The sequence below is a fragment of the Microcaecilia unicolor genome, chromosome 6 (assembly GCF_901765095.1).
Source record: "Microcaecilia unicolor chromosome 6, aMicUni1.1, whole genome shotgun sequence".
In the NCBI taxonomy this organism is placed as follows: Eukaryota; Metazoa; Chordata; class Amphibia; order Gymnophiona; family Siphonopidae; genus Microcaecilia; species Microcaecilia unicolor.
In genome coordinates this window covers 243,100,775-243,123,246 of record NC_044036.1, presented here as the reverse complement: position 1 = coordinate 243,123,246, position 22,472 = coordinate 243,100,775, and the positions used below count along the sequence as shown (strand labels likewise).

General features: G+C 44.5%; 1 protein-coding gene across 3 annotated transcripts in view; it reads left to right on the top strand.

Moving 5' to 3' along the window:
• Positions 1 to 22,472, top strand: part of LOC115472649 — a 233,426-nt gene that overhangs the window by 186,600 nt on the left and 24,354 nt on the right. For 2 of the 3 annotated variants that reach the window (XM_030206979.1, XM_030206980.1), the window contains exon 10: positions 1,398 to 1,470. In XM_030206979.1, coding sequence (XP_030062839.1) covers positions 1,398 to 1,470 — 73 coding nt within the window. Of the gene's footprint in view, positions 1 to 1,397; positions 1,471 to 18,248; positions 18,371 to 22,472 lie in introns of all 3 variants that reach the window. The other variant, XM_030206981.1, reaches the window with a different exon arrangement.

Here is a 22,472-nt window from a genome sequence, read left to right as displayed (position 1 = left end):
GTATTCCTGAGTTATAAAGCCTAGGATTAGGATGACAAACAAATCTAAGGGACATTTTGGGACATATGTTGACAAAAAAAGGGAGCAAATCTTAAAAATCCATTGAAACGTATTGAATTTATTGCCTAGTCTTAAGAAAGAAAGAAAGAAAGAAAGAAAGAAAGAATGACTTACAGATGAGCAAATCCAGGATTCTATTGGTTTTTACATGAACAAATATTATTGCACCACCAGATCTTTACATAAACATAAACATGAGGACAGTTTGCACAGTACATCAACATATCCATACTACATGACACGTCATAGTCATCACTTTGGCATAGACGGAGTCCGAAACTGGGTTTTTTGGTTTCAGTCAAAACCAAATCTGCGGCTGAAATTCATTGCCCAGTTTCAGCCGAAACCAAAGCTGAAATCAGCCCAGCCCCTCCAACAGGAACAGCCCCACTCCCTCCTTCCTTTGCCGCTGCTGCCCCCTCCACCCAAAACAAAGGGGCTCCTGTTCCCTACCTCCCCCAAACATAAGAAGGCCCCCTCTCGGCTCAACCCTTAGGCCACCAGTACTGCTGTCCCCAGGCCCACCCGTAGGCTGCCACCACCATCACCCCCAGGCCTATCTTACCACCATGGTGGTCTAGTGGCTTGTCAGGGCAGGAGCGATCCCCAGTTGCTCCTACCTATCCTGTGTCTGCAGTCAAAATTGAAACCGGCACAAGCAGGAACAATCCGCAGTTGCTCCTACCATACTGGATCCAATTCCAAAATGACTGCCGTAACCTCATGAGACTACTGCTGGAAGTCATGGCAGCCATTTTTACTGTAGACACAGGATGGGCAGGAGCGACTGGGGATCACTTCTGCCATGACTAGCCATTAGACCAGCAGAGGGGTAAGGTAGGTCCATGGGGGAGGGGAGCATGGTGGCAGCAATGGCAGCTGGGGGGGCTTCTTATGTTTGGCAGATGTTGGGGGAGGGAGGGAGTGGGAGCTCTTGTGGTTCGAGGAGGGAGGAGGAAGAGAGCCGTGGGACTTAGAAGAAAAAATTTCAGTTTCAGCTGAAAATGCACTGGCATTTTTGGCCGAAACCGAAATAAAGCTGAATGCAGATTTGGGACCTGTTTTAGCTGGCCTCTAACTTGGCAATTGCTTATTTGGGAAAGGGAAGTATGTTTTCTGACCATCAAAAGATCACAAATGGAACATTTCAATTACAGAACACCTTAGTTATGCCACTTGGTGAAGTTACCTGGAGAGTTAGACAGAAACAAATCAGCCCTGAACCACAAGTTATTGCATGCCCTTGAAAATGTCAGTCTATGTCTGTTCTGCCCAGCCTGTCTGAGGCTTTCTTATCTCCATTAATTGCTCACAAAGCTTTTTATTTTTCCATATAGGAGAAATTCAACTTTGTCCTCGTCTACAGAAACCAGTGAAGAACCAGTGTCTCCTTTGGTCTCCTCCGACGAGGTAGAGTAACACATGAAGTCTTTGTGACAAAGCAGAACTTCTGAATGTTCTTGTCATCCAGACTGATAATTTCATTGTAAGGCACTTGCTCACTTTTTTTTTTTACAGCTTATTATTATCATCTGTAGATTTCAGTGGCTATACCTCTCGGATACAGAGATGAAAACATGAGAAGCCTGAAAATTCTTCTGTCTTTCTGGAAATGTATTATATTCTTATTAGTAAATCATCAGGCTGGAAGGAAGCTAAGTATTGTAATTATACAGTGGTGGAAATAAGTATTTGATCCCTTGCTGATTTTGTAAGTTTGCCCACTGACAAAGACATGAGCAGCCCATAATTGAAGGGTAGGTTATTGGTAACAGTGAGAGATAGCACATCACAAATTAAATCCGGAAAATCACATTGTGGAAAGTATATGAATTTATTTGCATTCTGCAGAGGGAAATAAGTATTTGATCCCCCACCAACCAGTAAGAGATCTGGCCCCTACAGACCAGGTAGATGCTCCAAATCAACTCGTTACCTGCATGACAGACAGCTGTCGGCAATGGTCACCTGTATGAAAGCCACCTGTCCACAGACTCAGTGAATCAGTCAGACTCTAACCTCTACAAAATGGCCAAGAGCAAGGAGCTGTCTAAGGATGTCAGGGACAAGATCATACACCTGCACAAGGCTGGAATGGGCTACAAAACCATCAGTAAGACGCTGGGCGAGAAGGAGACAACTGTTGGTGCCATAGTAAGAAAATGGAAGAAGTACAAAATGACTGTCAATCGACAAAGATCTGGGGCTCCACGCAAAATCTCACCTCGTGGGGTATCCTTGATCATGAGGAAGGTTAGAAATCAGCCTACAACTACAAGGGGGGAACTTGTCAATGATCTCAAGGCAGCTGGGACCACTGTCACCACGAAAACCATTGGTAACACATTACGACATAACGGATTGCAATCCTGCAGTGCCCGCAAGGTCCCCCTGCTCCGGAAGGCACATGTGACGGCCCGTCTGAAGTTTGCCAGTGAACACCTGGATGATGCCGAGAGTGATTGGGAGAAGGTGCTGTGGTCAGATGAGACAAAAATTGAGCTCTTTGGCATGAACTCAACTCGCCGTGTTTGGAGGAAGAGAAATGCTGCCTATGACCCAAAGAACACCGTCCCCACTGTCAAGCATGGAGGTGGAAATGTTATGTTTTGGGGGTGTTTCTCTGCTAAGGGCACAGGACTACTTCACCGCATCAATGGGAGAATGGATGGGGCCATGTACCGTACAATTCTGAGTGACAACCTCCTTCCCTCCGCCAGGGCCTTAAAAATGGGTCGTGGCTGGGTCTTCCAGCACGACAATGACCCAAAACATACAGCCAAGGCAACAAAGGAGTGGCTCAGGAAGAAGCACATTAGGGTCATGGAGTAGCCTAGCCAGTCACCAGACCTTAATCCCATTGAAAACTTATGGAGGGAGCTGAAGCTGCGAGTTGCCAAGCGACAGCCCAGAACTCTTAATGATTTAGAGATGATCTGCAAAGAGGAGTGGACCAAAATTCCTCCTGACATGTGTGCAAACCTCATCATCAACTACAGAAGACGTCTGACCGCTGTGCTTGCCAACAAGGGTTTTGCCACCAAGTATTAGGTCTTGTTTGCCACAGGGATTAAATACTTATTTCCCTCTGCAGAATGCAAATAAATTCATATACTTTCCACAATGTGATTTTCCGGATTTAATTTGTGATGTGCTATCTCTCACTGTTACCAATAACCTACCCTTCAATTATGGGCTGCTCATGTCTTTGTCAGTGGGCAAACTTACAAAATCAGCAAGGGATCAAATACTTATTTCCACCACTGTAGAGCAAGAGCAACACAAAAGAAATGTGATGGTATGATAGTATTAATTTTACATGTCCTAATTTGTACATCTTTGTTCTGTGTTCACTTGCTGAGTTTTAAGGCCAGGTAAGAGCATATAAAGGTCACATACCATACAGCTAGGTGTCTCAATGGAAAGACACCTTGTTGTAAGAGGCAAGAAGGTGCATAAATGTCAGTATTTTAGTCCATCAAGTCCAGTATCCTGTTTCCAACGGTGGCCAATCCATGTCACAAGTACCTGGAAGATCCCAGAACTGTAAAACAGATTTTATATTGCTTATTCTAGAAATAAGCAGTGGATTTTCCCAAGTCCATCTTCATAATGACTTATGGACTTTTCTTTTAGGAATTTATCCAAACCTTTTTTTAAACCCTGCTAAACTAACTGTTTTTACCACATTCTCTGATGACAAATTCCAAAGTTTAATTACATGTTGAGCTTCATTGTGTGCCCCCTAGTCCTAGTAAACAAGCAATTTCCATCTACCCATTCCACTCCACTCAGTATTTTATAGACCTCTATCATATCTCTTCTCAGCTGTCTCTACTCCAAACTGAAGAGCCCTAGCTTCTTTAGCCTTTCCTCACAGGGAAGTCGTCCCATCCCTTTTATCATTTTTGATTCCCTTCTCTGTACCTTTTCTAATTCGTTATGGACTAGATTCTGTATATGGCACCTGAAAAATCAGTCTCGAAAATATTTCCTCCTAGGTGTATTCTGTAAACCGTGCCTAGATTTAGGCGCAGTTTATACAATATGCTTAGCTGGTTTATAGAATATGTCTAATGGATATGCCTGCACCTACAGTGGTGGAAATAAGTATTTGATCCCTTGCTGATTTTGTAAGTTTGCCCACTGACAAAGACATGAGCAGCCCATAATTGAAGGGTAGGTTATTAGTAACAGTGAGAGATAGCACATCACAAATTAAATCCGGAAAATCACATTGTGGAAAGTATATGAATTTATTTGCATTCTGCAGAGGGAAATAAGTATTTAATCCCTCTGGCAAACAAGACCTAATACTTGGTGGCAAAACCCTTGTTGGCAAGCAGAGCGGTCAGGACGTCTTCTGTAGTTGATGATGAGGTTTGCACACATGTCAGGAGGAATTTTGGTCCACTCCTCTTTGCAGATCATCTCTAAATCATTAAGAGTTCTGGGCTGTCGCTTGGCAACTCGCAGCTTCAGCTCCCTCCATAAGTTTTCAATGGGATTAAGGTCTGGTGACTGGCTAGGCCACTCCATGACCCTAATGTGCTTCTTCCTGAGCCACTCCTTTGTTGCCTTGGCTGTATGTTTTGGGTCATTGTCGTGCTGGAAGACCCAGCCACGACCCATTTTTAAGGCCCTGGCGGAGGGAAGGAGGTTGTCACTCAGAATTGTACGGTACATGGCCCCATCCATTCTCCCATTGATGCGGTGAAGTAGTCCTGTGCCCTTAGCAGAGAAACACCCCCAAAACATAACATTTCCACCTCCATGCTTGACAGTGGGGACGGTGTTCTTTGGGTCATAGGCAGCATTTCTCTTCCTCCAAACACGGCGAGTTGAGTTCATGCCAAAGAGCTCAATTTTTGTCTCATCTGACCACAGCACCTTCTCCCAATCACTCTCGGCATCATCCAGGTGTTCACTGGCAAACTTCAGACGGGCCGTCACATGTGCCTTCCGGAGCAGGGGGACCTTGCGGGCACTGCAGGATTGCAATCCGTTATGTCGTAATGTGTTACCAATGGTTTTCGTGGTGACAGTGGTCCCAGCTGCCTTGAGATCATTGACAAGTTCCCCCCTTGTAGTTGTAGGCTGATTTCTAACCTTCCTCATGATCAAGGATACCCCACGAGGTGAGATTTTGCGTGGAGCCCCAGATCTTTGTCGATTGACAGTCATTTTGTACTTCTTCCATTTTCTTACTATGGCACCAACAGTTGTCTCCTTCTCGCCCAGCGTCTTACTGATGGTTTTGTAGCCCATTCCAGCCTTGTGCAGGTGTATGATCTTGTCCCTGACATCCTTAGACAGCTCCTTGCTCTTGGCCATTTTGTAGAGGTTAGAGTCTGACTGATTCACTGAGTCTGTGGACAGGTGTCTTTCATACAGGTGACCATTGCCGACAGCTGTCTGTCATGCAGGTAACGAGTTGATTTGGAGCATCTACTTGGTCTGTAGGGGCCAGATCTCTTACTGGTTGGTGGGGGATCAAATACTTATTTCCCTCTGCAGAATGCAATAAATTCATATACTTTCCACAATGTGATTTTCCGGATTTAATTTGTGATGTGCTATCTCTCACTGTTACCAATAACCTACCCTTCAATTATGGGCTGCTCATGTCTTTGTCAGTGGGCAACTTACAAAATCAGCAAGGGATCAAATACTTATTTCCACCACTGTAACTCTACTCTTTTTTTAATTTTTATATATACATTTTTGCAAAAGACCCGCATTAAAGAAACTTTTTATGTAAATATATATTTTATATATATGGGGATCATCGGAATCTTCATTAGCAGTCCCTTCCGGGCACAGCGTCCCACATTTTAGGACGCCATGTAACTCTTCATAGATCTACCCACTTCATATTTTTTTCTTTTTTATTATTGCTTTCTGATCTTTAACTTTATCTTCTTATTTTTAATTCTTCATCTTACAACTATGATGCAGAGCATATGTTGAAATGCAAACCTCTACCCTGACGAAGAGATTCGAAACCTGGCCATGTTGGCAGAGGTTTGGCTCGTTTGCAAAAATTGCTGCTGAAAAGCTAAGTAATTTGCTACTTATAAGTTAAGAAATTTTATGATTTTTATAAGTTGTAAGATGAAGAATTAAAAATAAGAAGATAAAGTTAAATATCAGAAAGCAATAATAAAAAAGAAAAAATATGAAGTGGGTAGATCTATGAAGAGTTACATGGCGTCCTAAATGTGGGACGCTGTGCCCGGAAGGGACTGCCAATGAAGATTCCGATGATCCCCATATATATAAAATATATATTTACATAAAAAAAGTTTCTTTAATGCGGGTATTTTGCAAAAATGTATATATAAAAATTAAAAAAGAGTGGATGTCTGGGAGTTGATTGTGATATATATGGAATATTCCCCACATCTATAAAATTAGGTCTCTTGAAATAGATGCACCTAACTCTAGGCATGTCCATTCACGTCAAGTAAAACTTGGTGTAAATACTAGTGCCTAAGTTAAGTACAGAGCAGGTGTATTCTATAACCACATGTATAGATTTTTGGAACGCCCATAGTCTGTCCATTCTGTGCCCATGGCCACAGCCCCTTCTTGGCGGCACGCATTAGAATTTATGTGCATCAAATTACAGAATAAGCCTAGCAAGTTGTCCGTGTAAATTCTAATTAATGCCAAATAGTATCAATAATTGCTTAATTAATATTTAGAATCCAGGGATATATCTTTTTTGAGTTGCAGTGAACAGAATTGCACACAATATTCAAAGTACGGTCGCACAATGGAGCGATACAAAGGCATTATAACAGTCTCATTTTTGTTTTTCATTCCTTTCCTAATAATTCCTAACATTCTATTTGCTTTCTTAGCTGCCGCTGCACAATGCACAGAGGGTTTCAACATATCATCAACAGTGACACCTAGATTCTTTTCCTGGGCAGTGACTCCTAATGTGGAACATTGCATCACGTAGCTATACTTTGGGTTCCTCTTTCCCACATGCATCACTTTGCACTTGCTCACATTAAGTGTCATCTACCATTGGGATACCCACCAGCTTATGATCAAAAAAGAAAAACGCCTATATTTCGACCCAAATCGGGAGATGGGCATTTTTCTCGCAAAGGCGCCCAAATCGGTATAATCGAAAGCCGATTTTGGGCGTTTCCAACTGCACTCCGTCGCGGAAACGAATAAAGTTGATAGGGCGTGTCGGAGGCGTGGTGGAGGCAGGACTGGGGCGTGGTTATCAGCTGAGGAGAGATGGGAGTCTTTAGCTGATAATCGAAAAAAAAAGGCGTTTTGACCGCGATTTTGGGTCACTTTTTTTGGACCCTTTTTTCTCACGAACAAGTCCCAAAAAAGTGCCCCAACTGCCCAGATGACCACTGGAGGGAATCAGGGATGACCTCCCTGGACTCCCCCAGTGGTCACTAACCCCCTCCCACCAAAAAAAACCCCCACTTTAAAAACTTTTTTTCCAGCCTGTATGCCAGCCTCAAATGCCGTACTCACCTCCATGACAGCAGAATGTGTTCGATCCTGTCACAGCCTTTCCCTGGGTCAGATGTGGCTCTCGGGTGCAGTACAGGGTCACATCAGCATTGCATTGTGGTGGGTGTAGGGTATTGGGCTCCGTGATTTCATTAGCTTGTGTTACAGTCTCACGATGTTGGTAGTTGGTAGGCTCTTCTCCCATGGTGCTTTTCCCCCCTGCCTACTGGGTCAGAGTGTGCCCTGTTGTGTTTCCTGTTGTAGTCCATGCGGTAGTGGCCATTTTTTGTAAGCCAGTTTTAGTTCCCTTTCCTGTGTTAGCCACGTTAGAGAACTTAGTTCTTACCTTGAATGTGGCTGAAAGAGGGCATTGTACAGCATTCTGCCAGCTCTGACCTACTGCTAATCTCAGTACCAGGGAGACTTGTTGCCAGTGGGGCACAACCTCTGATCTGCAGTTAACTGTGAGCAAAAGTGGTTATTCCAATAAAGGACGTTTTCGGAGAGATTAATGTTCAGGTGTCAACTGGTGTGCCAATGTTATACAGCAGCAACAAGTCCTAGAGGCCTGCGTGTATGCAGGTCCCTGGAGCACTTTTAGTGGGTACCGCAGTGCACTTCAGCCAGGTGGCCCCAGGCCCATCCCCCCCACCTGTAACACTTGTGCTGGTAAATGGGAAGCCTCTAAAACCCACTGTACCCACATGTAGGTGCCCCCTTCACCCCTAAGAGCTATGGTAGTGTTGTACATTTGTGGGTAGTGGGTTTTGGGGGAGGAGGAGGGGGGTTGGGAGCTCAGCACCCGTGGTAAGGGAGCTGTGCATGTGGGAGCTTTTTCTGAAGTCCACTGCACTGACCTAGGGTGCCCAGTTGGTGTCCTGGCATATCAGGGGGCGATGTGTACTACGAATCATGGCCCCTCCCACAACCAAATGGCTCGGATTAGGACGTTTTTTGAGCTGGCGTTTTAGTTTCCATTATCGCTAAAAAAAACAAACGCCCAGCTCAAAAACGTCCATTTTTTCGAAATACGGTTCGGCCCGCCCCTTCACGGACCCGTTCTCGGAGATAACGCCCACGAAGATAGGCGTTTGCGTTCAATTATGCCCTTCCCAGTCTACCAGTCTTGTAAGGTCCTCTTGCAATTTTCCACAATCCTCTTGCAATTTAACAACTTTGAATAACTTTGTGTCATCAGCATATTTAATTACCTCACTAGTTATTCCCATCTCTAGAACATTTATAAGTATGTTAAAAAGCAGTGGTCCCAGCACTCCCCTCTCAGTGGCTCTGCAACCAGGTAATGCAACAGGAACCTGAAACGGAAGGCAGACTATACAACAGGAAGTTAGAGACCGGGAGGAGCCTGCAGAGCCAGCAAGCCAATGCCTCAAGGCTGCCTGTGGTGCCGTGCTTTTTTTTTAAACATTTTTTGTCGTTAGCGCTCAGCTCAGTCAGCTGAGCGCCTCTTCTTTTTGTAGCGCCGGCCCTGCTGCTCAACAGGAAAAGCAGCAGTGGCCGGTAATGGGAGCTGGGGCTGGGGCTGGGGCTGGGGCTGGGGCTGGGGCTGGGGCTGGGGCTGGGGCTGGGGCTGGCGCTGGGCAGGGCCTGGAGGAAAAAACCAGGTACTAATAACAGAGAAAGACACTGGATGGAAGAACCGGGAGAGGGAAAACAGATGGAAGGATGGGGAGAGAAAGAGGGAAAACAGATGAAGGAGGCAGAGAAAGAGGGAAAACAGATGGAAGGATGGGGAGAGGAAAAGAGGAAAAACAGATAGAAGGATGGGGAGAGGAAAGAGGGAAAACAGATGGAAGGTGGGGGGAGAAAGAGGGAAAACGGATGGATGGGGAGAGAGACACTGGATGGAAGGATGGGGAGAGAAAGAGGGGAGATGGATGGATGGGGGAGAGAGACACTGGACGGAAAGGATGGGGAGAGAAAGAGGGGACACTGAACAGAAAAGGGTAGAGATAGAGAGACACTGGTTAGAAGGAGGGGGAGGAGAGACATTAGATGGAAGGATCAGGAGAGAGGGTAGATGGGTGGAAGGATGGGGAGAGAAAGAGGGAAGACGCTGGATGGAAGGGTGCAAGAAGAAAGAGGGGAGACTACTGGAAGGATGGGGAGAGAAAGAGGAGAGCTGCTGCATAGAAAGGGGAGTAGTGAAAGACTGGAGAATAAGAGGAAGGGGCATGGGGAGAAACAAGGGTGAGAAAAGATGAAAAGCCATAAGTAGATGAAGGAAAATTAAGAATGGATAGTAAGAATGAATTAAATCTGGACAGAGAGAGAGAGGCAGAAAAATATTGAAGAAAGCAAAGAAAAAGGAGAGCAAAATGACAAATGGCCAGGAAACCCTGGCAGAAGAGTTAAGCGAAAACGAAGGAAAGCAGAATCTAGAGACTGGGAGCAACACAATGAGAAAAAGTAAATGGCCATACAACAAAGGTAAAGAAAATAATTTTATTTTTAATTTAGGATAAAGTAATATGGTACCTGTGTTAATAAAGTTTCAGAGACCAATACTTCCTTCCTTAGGTCAGGAGAGGATACCGTAACAGCATTATACTGACCTGAGGCAGGAGGGTTTGGCCTCTGAAAGCTCACTGAAAAGGGTGTTAGGCTATTAAATAAATTTTCTGAAATCTGATGCACTGAAAAGCAGCACTTTACCCTGTGTGACAAATGCATCTGATTAGTGTGACTAAATTTTGCTGGGGGAGGGGGTAGAGAGAAAATTTTGTGCCCACCCACTTTGGGTTCAGGCCCATCCAAAATTGGCAATCTGGCTATGCCACTGGCATGGCTATGACAAAAGCAATATAATGTACACTGTTCACACTCTTCCATGCGCCTTGGAGTCGGCAGGTCCGTCGGGGGGCGCCAACTGAGAGTCTGCAGGGGGGGGCCAGAGACCCTTGGCATGACCCTGTGACCCGGTTACCTTTGAAAACGTACCAGGCCAGTATTCATCTGGGCAGTCAGTGTTGGTTGTTTTTTTTTTAATGCCAGCCACCTGAGCGGAATTAAATCTGGATATTCCATGCCAGTATCAAGATAGCGGCTGGCACTGAATATCCAGAATACAGCTATCCAAATATTATATGATGCAAATAATTATGATTATGTGATCTGTCTACTACAAGAATAGCAATGGCTCCCAATTTCAAATCACATTAAAATTTTAACAGGTATTATATAGGGATTTGGGCATATCTACATTCTGTCCTCATCCCTTATACCCCTGCTCGTTCCCTTAGATCCTCTCAAGAAAAATCTTTTAACAATTCCATGAATATCCCATCTAAGGCTAGAAACCTCCCGGAATTCCTGTATTCAGTTGTTTGGCCCCTTCATTGTGGAACACCCGTCCCTCAGACATCGGTCAGGAAAGTTCTTATAGGAAATTTAAAATAGGCATTAAGACATGACTTTTTACTTAGGCGTTTAATGTACCTTAACATTTTGCAGGAATGTGGTTTTTGCTTTCCCCTATGTGTTAGTTTTCTCTTTCTTTTTCCTCATTTGACTAAACTGTTGGCAATTATAACCCCTCTCCTTTATGTTCCTAATTATCTGAGTTTTCTGTCAATTTTGTATATGGCTCAGTTTTAGTTTGGTTTATATACTACTCCGATATTACTGTAACATATTCCTTTAAAGGAGAAATTAGATCTTACCTGCTAATTTGCTTTCCTTTAGTCCCTCCGACCGACCAGGATGGACTGATGTGTTGTGCTCGCTACCAGCAGGTGAGACTGAAGAAAACTCTGACTCTAGAGAGGCCAATAGGAGCCCTGGCCATGTGACCTTAGCCTCAGTATTTGAATAAGTGGAAAAGAAAGAAGAAAGAAAGAAAGAAAGAAAGAAAGAAAGAAAGAAAAGAAGAGAAAGAAAGAAAGAAAGAAAGACCTGTGCCGTATGGAATCCTAGCAGCCACAAAGCACTCGGCAATGCCAAGTATCAGAGCTCACCAGCAACTCTCACCAGAGAAGTGTATGGCGCGATTTGTTTTACAGCTCACCAGCAACTCTCACCAGAGAAGTGGTATGGCTCACTTATAATATAGCTCACCAGCAACTCTCACCAGAGAAGTGGTATGGCTCACTTGTCTTATAGCTCACCAGCAACTCTCCCCAGAGAAATGGTATGGCTCACTTATAATATAGCTCACCAGCAACTCTCACCAGAGAGTGTATGGCTCACTTGTCTTATAGCTCACCAGCAACTTCACCCAGAGAAGTGGTATGGCCCACTTAAGATTTTATTATATATCCATCAACTGAGCTCACCAGCAACTCTCACCAGAGAAGTGGTATGGCCCACTTAAGATTTATATATATTCCCTCAACTGAGCTCACCAGCAAACTCTCACCAGAAAAGTGGTAAATCATATTTAAGGTTTTATAGATATTCCAGCAACTGAGCTCAGCAACAACTCTCACCAGAGAAGTGGTATGCGTATTTAAGGTTTTATAGATAGATTCCAGCAACTGAGCTCACCAGCAACCACCAGAGAAATGGTATGGACCACGTAAAGTTTTGTATATATATAGTACTGTTCCACGAAATCGTAAAGGAATGAATACACTTCCTACTTAATAAAAGAAGCTAAAGAGTAGAGAGAACATGGGAGGGGCCTGGTCCGGTCCGGAGGGACTAAAGGAAAGCAAATTAGCAGGTAAGATCTAATTTCTCCTTCCTTAGCGTCCCTCCGGACCGGACCAGGATTGGACTGATGGGAAGTACCAAAGCAGTAATCTGAAGGGAGGGACCCTATGAAAACTGGAGAGAAATGTTCATGCTGCATAGGCCACTTGGCGACAACTAACATGTAGTGTGTCCCAATGAGCAAATAAAATGAACAAGGACTAAGTTGCCAACTTACCAATGTGCACCGAGAGCACCAAAAATCGCTGTAGTAAGAATAGAGCCCGCTTCTGAAGTTGTGGAATATGTTGTAGTACCCTGTGGAACTGCCCTCTCAGTGAGAAGAGAAATAGACATTCTTATTTCCTTGATCCTTTGAGATATAGCGGGTTAGAAACAGTCAAACCCTTACGCCTACTGGCTAGAAGGACAAACCAATAAGAAAAAAACCGATTGGGAAAGGTGAAAACTCTAAACTACAGCAGACCGAAAAGAAGTTACCAACCGTAGAAGTATTCCACACATAGATCTACTTGCTGCCAGGGCCGTGCTAACACGGTAAGCGAGGTAAGCTGGCAGGGGGGCGCTTCCCTCTGGGGGCGCCGCCGCAACCATGCTCACCTCGCTCGCCCTCCCGCAACATCCCTTTTCTTTTCTTTTTTTTTTCTTTTTAAATTTACCTCCGTGGTGGCAGTTCCGGCAGCGCAGCGTCAGGGAAGGAGGCGGCGCTCCCGACGTCTAGCTTTCCCTTCGCTGTGTTCCGCCTTCTTCTGACGTCATCCTTGACGCAGAAGAAGGCGGAACACAGCGAAGGGAAGGCTAGACATTGGGAGCGCCGCCTCCTTCCCTGACGCTGCGCTGCTGGAACCGCCACGGAGGTAAATTTAAAAAGAAAAAAAAAGAAAAGGGATGTTGGGGGGAGAGAAGAGGGCGGGCATTGAACATGGGAGCGGGAGGGCAGGGGAGAAACGAGAGCATGGATGCGAAGGGGGGGAGAAGAGGGCGGGCCAGGCTGGGACATGGGAGCGAGAGGAGCATGGATGCGAGGGGGGGTCATGGAAGGAGAGAGGGGAATTGCTGGATAGGGATTATGGAGGGGGCAGGGGACAGAGGGAGCATGGATGGGCATGGATTGGGAGGGCAGGGCTCAGGGAGAGAGGGGAATTGCTGGAAAGGGATGAATGGAGGGGGCAGGGGACAGAGGAGCATGGATGGCATGGATTGGGAGGGCAGGGCTCAGGGAGAGAGGAGAAATTGCTGGACATAGAGGGGAGGGAAGAGAGATGAAGGAGATGAAATGAGGGGAAAAGGAAGAGAGGAGAAAAACTGCACATGGATGAAGAAAATAGGCAGAAGGCTGAGGACCAGAAATGAAGAAGAAAGGAGGAAAGGAAAGAAATAAATGGAAAGGAAGCCCTGGAAACGGAAGTTAAGAGGAAAGATAGCAGCAGAATCAGATACTGGGCCAGCATGATCAGAAAAAGAAAGTCACCAGACAACAAAGGTAAAAAAAAACCCATTTTATTTTCATTTTAGTGTTTGGAATATGTCCACTTTGAGAATTTACATCTGCTATCTATTTTGCAATGTATAGCAATTTGTTTCTCACGAATATTGCTGACAATTCACTGTCAGTGTGGCAAGTGGTGAGCGATCATTTTCACGGGGGGGGGGGGGGGGGGGGGGCGCCGCCGCCACCACCTCCGCCACCGCCAACTGATAGTCTGCAGGGGGGGCACCAACTGATAGGCTGCAGGGGGGCGCCAGAGACCCTAGGCACGGCCCTGCTTGCTGCAATGGCTACTAGGAAACACTGATTGAAGAGGAAAACTTTATAGAAAAAGTTATGGCTACTAGAAAACAGAGCTTTAAGAGGGAAAACCTTAAAGGACACCAGAAGAAAAAACAGCCCAAAAAGAGGACCTATGAGAGCTGAAAGATTAAGATTGTGATTTGAAGAGGATTTTGGCCTGTCGTGCGAAGGAGACTAAGAGCCTTAAAGTAAACGAGAACTTCCAAAAAGACGAGGCCGTATCGGACCTCAGAAACAGGAAAAAAACTGTAAACTGTAGGAGAAGAGAAAAGAGAGTAATCCTTTATGAAAACCAACAAAAAATGAACCGCCGCATAGAAAGAACTACTAAAGTAGAGCCAAAACCGATGACCAAATAAAGCCTGATATGGAAGAAAGATGGAATTTTTCTTTCTTTTTTTTTTTTTTTTAAATATAACCCAACACCTAGTGAGTTGACGGAAGAAACGCATATAGAAGGTTGAAAAACCCCTGCTGGACGTTGGCTTCTGTCCCTGTCTCCATCAAGACTGTTGCTGAATGGAAGAAGCAAGAAATGTTCGTGAGCCTGAAGGCAAAAAGAGATAGTCCTGAAGTGTCGCAGTGAGGAAGTAAGGCTGAAAAGATGAGAGTCCATTCACCTAAATGCAGGGTGAGACAACTAAGAAAAAATGACTACAAACTCAAGAGTATACTCTTAACTCCTCCTTGGCGGATGACATAACCCATTGTCATGGCAAGGACCAACATAGCTCTCTCCGCCTTGTTTGTCAGTAGAGAAAACAAAATTCACCCGAAGGTAAACGAATTGCTGTGGTCCCTCAGAAAAAAATATATACAAACAAGCTTCTGCCAAAACGTGTACTGCACGAAGCATCCCTATGACAGAACTAAGGTTCTTGAGATAACTAGATGACACTTAAATAGAGCGATTGATGACCCTGAGATTCGCAATAGGATGAAGGAAAATTCCTTCTTGGGAATTAGAAAGTAAAATTGCATTCTGCAGTATAGAGCGAGGAAATGGCCGAAGGCCCAAGGTCACCAAGAAAAATATAAACTGGGATGTTTGCAGAGGAGACAAAAGACTGTGTGCCAACCTGACTAAACAAAGAGAAAATCAGAGATATCTGATGAGAGATCAAATGAGAGGCCTGGCTACAATCACCACCCAACCTAGAGACTATAAGAAATGCAACACCCGGTGCGTGACCTGAGAACTCTGCTGATAAGACTTTCTCCAATTAGGCAGTCGTCTAGGTAAGGATGAAATGACCCTAAGAGCGCAATGAACATCCTCTTAGATCTATAAAAGAACGGAAGAGAGAGTACTGCTGAAAATGACCGGTTAAGCAAAAAACTAGCCATTCTGATATATCCCCATGGCATCTGAACAATCTACTGTATGCCTATAGAGAAGGCTTCTTAAAGTCTGAAAAAGAAAACACTGTATAACACTACAGCCATTGAGAGTGATTCTTGAAAGGAATGAAGTTATTATGGCAAGATTTGTAGAGTCCCAGACAACTGACTATTAAAGACAATGCTGCACTTTGCACCAGGTAATGAAAAGGACACAAAAAAACAAAACAACCATAAAATTGTGTACTAAGAATACCAGAGCTAATAGCCAAGTTATAAATCTAAAACCTAAAGCCAGAAAACCGTGAGAGATATCTATATATGAAAGGGACCCTTTAATCCAAATATTGCCTGCTTATATGATGTGGGTGTTAGAGTCCTGTTTACCTCACACACGTGTGGAAACAGATGATTAGGAAAAAAACAGTTTGAAGGTGAGCTACACTTTGATGTGCAGCATAGCCTGCAACAGAGATCAAAGTTCTGGACTGAGAAAAAAAATGGAGGGTGAATAAAAATGGGCGCCATTCGCACCACTTACACAGTGGTGGTTCCCGAAAGTGCGCCTGACACCTCCGCAACAAGCGGAGTAGGGCAGAACGTCAAGAAAGGAAAAATAAAAAAAACAGCCAGCGAAACTATGCCGCGAAAAACCGGAGAAAACAGAGAATCCGAATAAAACAGAAATCCGTAATAGAGAAACTGCAGCTGCAGCCTAAAAGGCGGCCTTCCGCGCCAAAACTAAAAGAACAAAATTGTTGACAGCGCCAAATGAAGAAACTCAAAAGACACAGGTATCCGCAAGGAAAACTTGAGGAGCCGAGAGCGTTTACAGTCCGGCACTGCGAAAAACCGGCTGCAGCCTCCCCTGACTGGCGATACTCTCGCCACCCACAAAAAAACAACAACTTGTCGTGCCCCAATTTTTTTTTTTATAAGCCTGCGCCCGCTGTCCAAACACAAGGGAACGGAGGGAGAAATTCTGAGAAAGTGGCTCGTTAAAGGCCCCGTCAACATTATTTTCTTCCATTTCCTCCCCCTCTTGTTGTTTTCTTTTTGTTTTGTTTTTTTAACACAGCTAAATTAGCAAAGAAAAAACACTCAAGAACAAAAGAATAACCCAGAGCTGTCTGCCCGGTAGAAAACTGGGGATTGTCTTTTTTTTTTTTCTTTTTTAAACAGCTAAGCCTGCTCGTTAAAAAGCTGGGGAAAGAAAATACTTGAAACCTCCTAAAATGGCTGCCTCTCCCAAAGATCATACACCTTGCTAACCAAAGGGTAGTCTTTCCCAGCTAAGTATGGGAGATGGGGAGGATGGGGGGAGGGACTTGGGGCACCCGAGTGTAACACCCCCAGAGGCTGTAAAAGAAAGAAAAGAAAACCTTATCTGTCCAGCGTCTAATAGAGAATTCCTAGGCACAGAAGGAGAAGTAGCAATATTGTTTTTATTATTAGCCTCTAAAAAATAAAAGAAAGAAAGAAAGAGACTAAAGGGCTCGCTTCCTACCTGCTGGGAGACTGAGAAAATACTGAGGCTAAGGTCACATGGCCAGGGCTCCTATTGCTCTCTAGAGTCAGAGTTTTTTCTCAGTCTCCACCTGCTGGTAGGCGAGCACAACCCATCAGTCCAATCCTGGACGCTAAGGAATAATTATGTTTAATTATGTTTAATTATGTTTATTGTTTAATGAAAACATGATATACAGCCTTTGAGGGGAAATGACAGGATAATTAACCGGATAAAATTAGGACAGCTTTTTTGCTGTACTAATTTAATCCATATACTTATCTGGCTAATGTACTGAATTTTCATTGCTGAGGGGTCTTTTTATAAGCTGTGATAAAAGGGGGCCTGCACTAGCGTCAGCACGTGTTTGTGATGTGCGCAGATGCCCCTCTTTTACCGCAGTAGGTAAAGGCGGACCATTTTGGGGCAAAGAAATGGCTGTGTGGTAAGTGAACCACTTGCCATGCGGCCATTTCAAGGGGGGCACTCACTGCCACACACTGAGGTGGCTAGTAATGGCTTCTGTGCCAACCCATGATAACTGGGCAGTGCATGCTGGGGGGTAGGAATTACCACCAGTCTCCTGTGGTTGCCCATGATAGTTCTGTGCGCCAGCCCTTCAGTAAAAGGGCCCCTGAATAACTCTGGGAATCACCCATGCTCTGCCCAAGGACCAGATACTGCTTGATATCTGGGTGATGTGTGGTCCCTGTTAATGGTACTTATCTGGGTAGCAGTCTAAGAATATATATTTTAAATCATATTTTCATACACCTACTTCCTAATCAGATTATCAATTGACCTGCTCAATCTTGAGAAGCTGATCCATCCATAGATGTTTAGTCCCACTTTTCCTAGAGAAAATAGAACTAAAGTGCAATGGGGCAAAACCAGAACTGGATCAGCCTCTATAGGTGGTCAAGTTGCCACCCTAAGATACTTTTTTTCTCCCAATCTGCTTTACAGTTATGAATGTTCCATTTGGGGACAAATAGGTTCTGAGAAATATGAAAAGATAACATACCAGCCACAGATGTAACTGGTGATTAGATCATTTGTAGTTTAGCTAGTTCATTTTATTGCCTGCGGGCAAGTGCCAAATTTGGCGAATAAACCTGTTACTCATTTATGGAAATCTACTCGCTTACATGAAGAGGGGAAGAGGGAGATCCTTTTAGATGATTCTGTACATTCACTGTGAAAGGGGAAAGGGAAATGGGACCTGATATACCACCTTTTTGTGGTTTTTGCAACTACATTCAAAGCGGTTTACATAGTACATACAGGTACTTATTTGTACCTGGGGCACTGGAGGGTTAAGTGACTTGCCCAGATTCACAAAGTGAAAGAAGGTAATAAGAGTGGGCACTGTTTTTTTGCCAGGTCTCAAAGTTATCCATGGTTGTTAAGCGACCTGAACAGCGAACAGCCCTCATAAAGAAACTCTACCACAGAAGGAAGTCTAGAAAACAACAAAAACTCAACAGCAAATTATCTCCGAAAAGGTGCAAGGAAAAACAGTTGTGTGTTTTATGTGATTACTCTGCGCTCAAACATTGACTTTTAATGCAACTTACTGAGGCAGTGGAACATCTTTTTGTTTGGAGGCGTCAAACAAATCAAGTTTGGTCCCTTCCTGCATTCTCTGTTTACTGATGCCATAGGCGCCCTATCACTGCTTGCTTCCACTGGACCTGCTGCCTCCTAGTCATCGGCAGCAGTGGTAAAATCTACAGGAAGACGCATGAGACTTTCTGTGCATGCACCACTGCTAACTCTTCTGGGCATGCCTCTCCAACACAGGAAGTTACATTGGAGGGAGCATAACAAGCAAAATATCGGAGGGAGTATAACCAGCATAACTAGCAGTAGAGCACAGAAATGGTCCAGCTCATCTTTCCTGTTGATTTTACCCACTGCCACCGACCCAGGAAGGCATCCAGAGAGTGAGCAGGAGGGAGGGCGAAGAGAGAGAGAGATTAAGTAATGCTGGATGGCAGAGGGAGGATGAGTAGAGAAAGAGCCACGGGGGAGGGGTGTAGAGAACAGAGAGAAAGAAGGTAATGCTTTATAGGGGAAAGGACGATGAAGTAATGCTGGAAGAGGGGAGGAAAGAGAGAGAGAGAGAGACAGGGCCATGGAGAAGACGTGTGGAGAACAGAGAAGAGGCAATTCTGGATGGAAGAAAGAAAGACAAGGCAATGCTGGATGGGAGCAAGTCCGGCCTTAAGCAGGGGTGACAGGTGTGGCCATATAGGGACCCGCGCTTCTAGAGGCCCCAAGTTTAACCAAGTCAACACCTTTGTTTCCCTCCGTTTTGCCCCTGGGACCAGCATCTCATCCCTCTGTCAACCCTTCCTGCCTGTGGTCCAGAATGTTCCTGTCTCTCCCTGAGTCTACAGCTCATTCATGACAGCAGCAATTCACCTGTGCTGCTGAGAGCTGGTCCTGGATCCTTCCCTTTGTGACATCCTGACCGTTCTGACATAGCTTCTTGTTTCTGCAGGGGCAAGATGCCGCAGAAGGCAGGTTCCGGGACTGGCCTCCAGTAGTGCAGGTGAATTGCTGCTGCCAGTGAGCTGTTCAGTCAGGGAGAGACACCGTTTAAGGTACAATGGGGAGAGGGATCAGAAAGAGAAGAATGGCAGACCATGATGGTGGTGGTTCACGTGAAATTTTAAGTTGGGGGGGGGGGGGCATACTTGTCCACACAGGGTCTCACAATTGCTAAGGCCAGCCCTAGTTGGAAGGAGAGAAAGATGGGGTAATGCGGATAGGAAGAGATAGATGATGAAGAGAGATGGGCATGGGTGGGGTGAAGTAAGAGAGAGAGGAAGAGAGATAAGCAATGCTGGAGGAGGACTGAGAGAAGAGACAGAAAGAGAGAAAGAGAGGGGGGCCATGCTGCATTGGGGAGGGGGGGTGAGGTAAGAGACAGAGAAGGAGAGGAATCCATGCTGCATGGGGAAAAGAGAGAGGAGAGAAGGGGTCATGCTGTATGCCAGGGAGAGAGAGAGACAGAGAGAGAGAGAGAGATATGAAAGTTTGTAAGAGAGGAAAGAGAGGACAGATACTGCTTGACAGGAGGAAAAGACAAGAGACAAAGAGAGGAGATGCTACATGATAGGGGAGAGGCAGAGAACAGGAGATAAAGGGCACCAAATGCCTGAGCCTGTGATGTAATTGGCCCTTAAGGTTAAGCAGGCACAGAGCTTACCTGGCGGCATTGTATGTGCAGGGAAAAAAGAATAGCTGGCAATCCTCTTCCTCTTTCTGTCTCTAAGGCCACCTTCCCCTGTCTACCTTTAAAGGTAGTTTTCCCCTCCCAAACACAGACAGTGTTTCACCTAATGCTACTTGCATTAGCGCCCTGGCGTCTTCCTTCTGCCATGCCCCTCCTTTGACATAACTTCATGTTTCCACAGGGGTGCAGCAGAGGGAAAATATAGGGGCCGAAGTGGATAGTGTTAGATGAAACGCTGTTGGTATTCAGGAGGAAGAAACTGCCTTTAAAGGTAGGCGGGGGGGGGGGGGGGGGGCATGCCAATGGGGGTTGCACCATTGGGAGGGTGACAAACCAAAAGTTGTCTCAGGATGCCATAGTCCCATGAGCCAACCCTGAGAGAGGGAGAAGATGCTGGATGGCTGAGGAGTGAGTTTCAGAGAGGGAAAAATTAATGAAAGACGGGGGAATAAGAGGAAGGGGAATGGGAAGACCTAGGTGAAGGAAAGAGATGGAAAGCTGTAGGTAGATGGCATTAAAAAAAATACTTAGGGCCCTGCTTACTAAGGTGTGCTAGTGTTTTTAGCGCATGCTAAAAATTAGCGTGCAATAACCATGTAGGTGCCCATAGGAATATTATGGACATCTACACGGTTAGCGAGCGCTAATGCTTAGCACGAGCTCAAAACACTAATGCACCTCTAGCACAGCTTAGTAAACAGTGTCTCTCTCTCTCTCTATATATATATATATATCTATATCTATATATATATATGTGTGTGTGTACAGGAGAAAAAATGACAAACAGGAGACCCTGAAAACTGAGTTAAGTAAAGGCTGGAAGCACTAATCAGTAATCAGAGACTAGAACCTACATGATTAGAAAAATTAAATGGCAAGACAACAAAGGTAGTAAAAAAAGAATTTTGTTTTTACTTTATGATGATTTAGTGTGGTAGCTATATTAGTTCACTTAAAATGTTAATGAATATAAGTAAAACAAAAGAACAGAAGTCTTTATTTTGGACTAAATACGTTTGTGACTTGACCAGAGGAAGAAGGTTTTATAAATTTTCTGTTTTATAATTTCTATTTATTAATTTTTAATTTAGTAAATGGAATAGGTCTGTTTTTGAAATTCTCATTTAAGATTTATATGTTTTGCACAGTACAGGGAGATATGTGTGCACTGTTTTCAGAGCCTGGGTTCTTGGGGATTCATTTAATTTTCATCTACATAGTTCTATTTTTAGTTTATGGTTATATATTCTATATTTGATGAGAGCCTAGCTGTATTCTGTGTGTGTGAAAATGGCCAAGTATTCTGTTAGCATTTTCCTTTTCCTAGGTATGTTCTTGTTTTGCAATTTCGAAAAGTTAATGCTGTTATGATACAGTAGAATTGCTTTATAGGTCCTGAGTGAGTTCTGTAGAGTTTTGTATTAATTCACAATATGGCTGGTACTTGATTTTGAATTTGGATTTAGCTCAAGCCATTCTCAGTAGTAGCTCAAGGTGAGTTACATTCAGATACAGTAGGTATAATTCTAGTCCTTGGAGGGCTTACAGTCTAAAGGCCCCTTTTATTAAACAGCGCTAGTGATTCCCAGCACGGCAAATGTGAAGCAGCACATGAATAGGCTTCATTGCGTTTGCCACATGGGAATCACTAGCGCGGTTTAGTGAAAGGGGCCCTAAATTTGTTCCTGAGCTTGCAGTGGGATATGAAACTTGGCTTCCCAGTGTCTCAGCCTGCTTCTCTAACCATTAGGTTTAGCTACTCCTGGGGAAATTCTGTGTAAAAAAATTTGAAAATTATGCATACCAAGGGGCCCTTTTACTAAGCCACAGTAGGCACTAGTGCATGCCTACTTCACAGCAAAAAGCACTGCTGTGGGGTAAGCTGAGGCGTCCCGCGGTAGTGTGCCCATCAGGCATGATTATAGGCGGAAAGTAGGTGTGCCCTGCACTAATCAAGTAGCAGGGGGACATTGCTGTGCAATACCCAATTACCTTGGGGTTAGTGCAGGAGCCCTTAGCGCCTACAAAATAGGGGGAGATATGATAAAGGTATATAAAATAATGACTGAAATGGAACGGGTAGATGTGAATCGCTTGTTTATTCTTTCCAAAAATACTAGAACTAGGGGGCACGCAATGAAGCTACAAAGTAGTAAATTTAAAACATTTAAAATTTAAAACATCTGAGAACATTCGTGGATCTCTCCCAAACATGAGGTAGAATGGGGTGTAGCCTGTCGATTGGTGAACCTGACTATTGTAGGCAAGCATCAGTTCAGGTAGGTAGTCACCCCAATGTCTCTTCTTGGAGGGTGGTAGCATTCTCAGCATCTCATGTAGGGTTCGACTGAAGCGCTCACATT